Source organism: Numida meleagris, chromosome 5, assembly GCF_002078875.1.
Source record: "Numida meleagris isolate 19003 breed g44 Domestic line chromosome 5, NumMel1.0, whole genome shotgun sequence".
NCBI classification, from domain to species: Eukaryota; Metazoa; Chordata; class Aves; order Galliformes; family Numididae; genus Numida; species Numida meleagris.
This window is the reverse complement of record NC_034413.1, coordinates 19,216,385-19,222,036: the sequence shown is the minus strand read 5'-3', so window position 1 is coordinate 19,222,036 and position 5,652 is coordinate 19,216,385. Positions and strand designations below refer to the sequence as shown.

General features: G+C 51.3%; 1 protein-coding gene across 1 annotated transcript; it reads right to left on the bottom strand.

Annotated features, from left to right (window-relative positions):
* ZP4 (zona pellucida glycoprotein 4) lies at positions 319–5,341 on the bottom strand. The gene is made up of 12 exons (XM_021399291.1): positions 4,586–5,341; positions 4,116–4,237; positions 3,936–4,038; positions 3,483–3,638; positions 2,936–3,123; positions 2,683–2,780; positions 2,228–2,358; positions 1,853–2,042; positions 1,633–1,780; positions 952–1,030; positions 548–664; positions 319–469 (listed from the first exon to the last, which is right to left on the bottom strand). The coding sequence occupies exons 1-12, from the start codon at positions 4,782–4,784 to the stop codon at positions 336–338; spliced, it is 1,665 nt and encodes a 554-aa protein (XP_021254966.1). The 5' UTR covers positions 4,785–5,341; the 3' UTR covers positions 319–335.

Here is a 5,652-nt window from a genome sequence, read left to right as displayed (position 1 = left end):
TCTTGAGCTCAGTGTTTGAGAGAAGCCAAGATCAGTATTTTTAAAGGCGTCTAAGGGAAACGCAGACCCCACCCAGCATCACTCCTGGCTCAGCCTGCAGCTTCCCAAGTCAGGGCAGAGGCGCCTTCTTGACATCACCAGAGTTAGCACCAATCCCATAGCAGAACAGGCTGAGAGCAAGATCAATTTAGATAAACAGCATTTGGAAAACAGCCACCAGGATCATTTTGCCCTGCAAGAACACCTTACAGCACCAGGGCTTACTCCTGTTCCACTCCTCATGCTCTGGACCAGGGAAAAGGCATCCCACAGACTTAATGGGTTTGGGAACCACTTTATTGCAACACGGTGATCTCACTCGTTACAGGCACCTTCCTCCACCACAGCACAGCAGCCACCAGCACCATGCTCAGCACTGCCCCAACAGCCACAGCAGCAAAACCCAGAGCCCAGGGGGCTGCAGCTACTCCTGTGGGGGAGAGAAGCCCTGGTTAGAACCAGGCCAGGGAAGGGACTGGTGCATACCTATGCTGAGCTGCACACTTACTGAAGTCATTCACATCAGCTTCTCGTCTTAGCTCATCCTGCAGGAAAATAACAGGGCCTTTGCTGGAAACACGAGAGGCACTGTCCTTAAGGGTATGCTCAGCACTCCTTTTTTCTCCTGTGGAGCAGCAAAAGAGTTTTAGGCGGTGAAGATGTCTAGGCCTCAAGGTCAGGAGGCTTTGGCCACCTTCTCAGCCCTTAGCCAAGCCTGCCATGGGTCAGAACAGAGATAGGAGCCTACAGTGACCCCTGCCTTCCTGGCATGAAGGCAAGAGCCCCTCCACAGAGGAAAGGAGCAGGAAAGGCCTGCCAACCTGTACCAAGGAACAGCACATGCCCCTACCCACTGGCTGGGAGACCAGAGCCCTGCTGCCTCTCTGGATGCAGTGAGGCTAAGACACTTACTGGCTCTAGCAGGACAAGTGGTGGTGCAGGACTCCTGCACAGACCGGTGGCACACTGAGGCACTGCAGTGCAGGTACACCTAGAAAGAAGGCAACAGCCTTGAATCACTCACTATCTATAGTGAGATTATATCCTGGTGTGGTACATTGAACCTGGCCAGCATAGCAGCTTTAATACCTCTTCCACACAGCCTTCAAACTAGGTCAGATCTGGCATTACAGCACTTCTCCTAGACTTCTAGGATTAGCTCAGTTGAGCAAGCACTACCTAGGTATAGCTGGGACCAGTTTGGAGTATTGGTTGATCCAGGAGCACTGAGCAGATAGCATGGGAAATGGTAAAGTGAACTACTGAGCACTTCAGTGATTAACAAGATTCACAGTCCGGATGCCTTCCAGGCAGCAGAAAGCTACTTACAAGTCATTTTAGTCAGGAAGTTTAGAGATTTGATTTGTGTAGTTGGACCACACACTCTAAACTATTTCAGCACACCTTAGACAGCAAGCTAGCACTTAAGTAGATATGCCCTTTCAGTAATTTGATGAAAATGTGATTTTCTGTCACATTCCTCCACTGCCTATACCCAAAATTATCTCAGGGATCAAAGACATGAGACCCCCTGATGTGTCATCAATAAGAACCACTTCAAGAGGAAGCTAGGCAACCAGGAAGGCAGCTTACCAGCCCAGACAGCACCTCTTGGGAAGCAGAGTCCACAAAGGTAAATGTGTAGAGGATGAAGCGCTGGTAGTGTGATGGAAACAGTAGTCCTGAGGCAGTACTTAGAGGTATCAACTGTGTCTGATAGTTGTCCCCTGTATAAGGGCACCTGAGAAAGAGGTCAGAAGTTAATGAGTGCAAGTCACTCCCCCACACCCAAAGTTGTTTACAAGCCACTTACCCATTCACCAGGACAGGCCACTGTGTCTGTTGGTGAGGATTGATACTTGGTGTGGCCCAGCAGTGGTGCAGGACTAGAACCAGGTCAGGGTCAGTCCTCTGAAGGATCCTAACTTCTACATAAATAGGGTCTCTCAGAGCCTTCACAACAGGATAGTCACCGTCAGTGTAGTAGAAACTATATCTGTCATCTGGGTGAGAAAAAGAGGGCTATTTTAGGGCACAAATAAACAGGTAGAGAGACTGAGAGCATTCTTCATGCTACGCCATGAAGCCCCCAGTGTGGCAGAGAAGCAGTAGCAGGATTCACTCCCTTATTACCCAGCAGAGAGCCCCACACCAAGAAGCCAGATCAAGCGCTATGGACCTCTCATACCTGAGGCAACACGCAGCTCCAAGGATAGAAGACCAGGCTGGGAGACAGCGGGAAGCGGCGGCGGTGTGAAGACCTGAACACTCAAGGGGATGAAGCTCCCAGCAATGGCATAACTACAGCGCACATGTAACCTGGGGGGACAGGAACACCAGGTCAGGCAGATAAGCTACTCTGGCATTGCCTAGCTTTTCTTCAAGATCACAACCTAATATCTGCTTTAGGCAATTATATCTCCAGAATCTCCTCCAATGCTTCCTTGTAACTAGTCAAAATTCTCTTCAGAGTTCAGATGTGAGTCCACAGGGTGGCACTGATCAGCACCAGCTTTATTCCCTTTAATTGGAGGTATGCCAGTCCCTAGCCTACTCAGGTGACTGGTGTACATTCCCAGCTTGTGACAAGCAGGAACTTGTCCAGACAGCTTGGATACAGCAGTGCCAGCCCCAGGGTATTACCTGAAAGTGCTGTCCCTAGTGACAGAACCAAGGCTCCCCATCTTCACATCCCTGGATGCCACCAACTCATTCTCATATATGGCCTGGTCTCCAGTCACCTGCAATGACAGGCCAGACATTTTGCCTGCAGTATAGTCAGGCTGGAGAACAATGGCTGGCTTCTGGAAATCCATAGGGTGCCCAGTGCATAGTCAAAGCCACATCAGTTTGTTCCATATCTTCAAGATTCAGCTAGTTCAGCTGCAAATCTTACCTGAAAAGTAGTGCCACAGGCAGAGAGTGGGAACTGGTACACAACAAAGGCACTGTTTTTCACTACAGGGATGCAGCCAGCACTGCGCCCGCTGGCCAGATGCACAGATTCCAGGATAACAGGTGGCAGGGTCACATCTCGAGAGACAGCAATGGAAAACTGGCCATCTGGTGTGCAGTGAGCTGTCACTGGAGGGAAAAAAATAGCCAGTTTTAGGTCCAAGATGAAACAGCCTCAAACATACAGCACAGAGAAGAGCAGCAAGACCCCCTTCCTGTAACCTCCACAGCATATGCTGAGTAAAGCAAGATACAAGTGCTACCAGCACTAGATACTCTCACTTCACAGCAGCACTGATTCTGGCCATAAATCCAAGACTATCGCAATACTCATTATGGGTTGGACACATCAATGAGTTTCCTTGACAACCAGAACCACAGCCCTTAGCCACCTGCAGGACTGGTATACACCAATCCTACTCTGCCAGGGAAAGCAGGTACTCCAGCCAGCCACTCCACCAGACAGGAGGATGGCCATCCACACTCACCTGTGTTACCATAGTAGCAAGTCTTCACTTTGTCCCTGGGGTTGTAACAACAGCCTCGCACTTCACAGTCTCCCTGGCTGATGGGCAAGGAAGCACAGGGCAGCCGGTCCTGGCTGCGGACAGCAGAACAGATGCTGCTGCTAGGAGCATCCAGGGCTGCAAGAAACACAAGGAACTTGCAGCAAGAGCATCGGAGCAGGGGGGTCAAGGGCACAGGTTTGATTTTGCATGCAAGTCAAGGGAAGTTTCATGGACTCAGGTGAGTATCAAACATATTGCTCAGAGCTGGCATTGAAGCCTGCTGACAAGCAAGTACCCAGAAAACCAGGGCCCTCTGTGCTGACATCCTCCAGGATATCACCTGTGATGTCCCAGGTGGTCTAGGAACAGACACCTGCAAGGAGGGGCATGCATGGCCATAGGCAGCACTTCCTCAGGAGTGGTCAGTCTTACCAGGAAGGTCCACAGGGCACATGAACAGCTTCTCTTCATGAAGAACCTTTTGCCCAGCAGCATCTGTTCCTTCCAGCCCAATGATTATGAAGTAGTTGCCATCCTGGGAGAGAGCCACACTAGTCAGTGCAGCCAGAGCAGTGACCACTGCAGCCCTAGCAGGGTCCCCAGGTCACTCACCCATCCAAAGACATAGCAGCTGGTGTAGGAGACTGACACTTTCCTGGAGCCATCTGGAGCCTGAGACACCCAGAGACCACAGCCAGAGTCATTCTGCAGAGCATGGGCCTTTCCCTCAGTATCTAAGGGGAGATGAGACAGCAGCAGAGGATTCAGCATCCCATGTATTGCACTCATGTCTTCAGCAACTCTATTGTTCTGTAAAAAAGGGGCATCCCAGCCTACATAAGGGTCTGAGCCAGCAAAGGGCTGTGAGGGAACCTAGCAGCCAAGGCCATGTAAATCCTGGCAAAACAATCCACCCAAACACATGAATACTGGGTCAGGTAATCAGCTCTCAGGTTACACAAGTGGCACTAGAACGGTTAGCACTTTACTTCAGAGCCAGCATTCTTCACATTCCAGCCATACCTCACCTCTAAGAAAAGATAGAAGCAGCCAGAAAGCCTCTTGACATCACCCTCACTTACCCCAAGCAGTCAGCAATAAGGAAGCATTCCCTTCCCAGCCAAGGGGGAAGGTGAGCTGCAAGCTTCCCTGGCCACAAGCCAGCAGGCCAGAGTCAGCAAAAAGCCTACTCCCAGTTCCCGCAACCAAAGCAAGGGGACCAAGCAACCCCCAGAAGAACACAGCTCCAAACACAGCCATAGCCTGCCCTACAACACCCATCCTGCTCTCCTGCTAAGCACCATGAAGCACCTGCTCTCAGCCTGGCCCTTTTAAGCTGTGGAGCCAGCTGGGAACAACAAGCCCTGATGGCTCCAGGCAGACCCAACCCAGCAGTTTAACACCTTCTCCTGCTCCCACCTGCCTCCAAATCCATCACAGTGTGCTTGCACCCATTCCAGCAAACCACAGGGCAGGAGCTGAGCTTATGTCAAGAGATGGGTCTGTGTGCATAACGCAGAGTTGAGAGCAGCTCATTTGTGCACTCCACCCTGGAACCTCAGAAGGGCCTTCCAACTCTCCCTCTCACCCTGAGTTCTTCCCCTCACTGGCCAGTCCAGCAGTTCTGCCTTCTTTTCCCGACATGTCCCCCCTTCTGCAGCGCTGATTGCTCGTTCCGTGGCATAAGAGCAAAAAATCGGCTGAGTGACAATGCTCTCTGTTAAGGGGTCACAGTGTCACACAATGTTAGACACAGGCTGCTATCATGGAAGCACGGAAACAGACCTCTGCATGCAATTGGTGGATCAGATGATTAAGCTCTGCGCACGTGAAAAGAGGTGATTTCCCTTAGATACTCCTGGCTCTGGACTGCAGCACTGTTTACAGTGCAGGGTGTGTGGGGATGGCAGGGACAGGTGCTGGGCAACAGGACCATCTGCTCTGTGGGACCCACACCCCAGAAGTTGACTGGTTTCCTCTGGGAAGCCAGCAGTGGGCCTGAAGCGTAGATAAGAGGGAGTCTTCCATGATCCCAGAGAGTGTTTATACTGCCAGTACCCTTTGCCTGCCTGTAACTGCAACACATCTCCTCCTCTCACACAGCCAGCCTTGCCCTTGCCACACATCAGCCATACAGCTCTCAGATGTG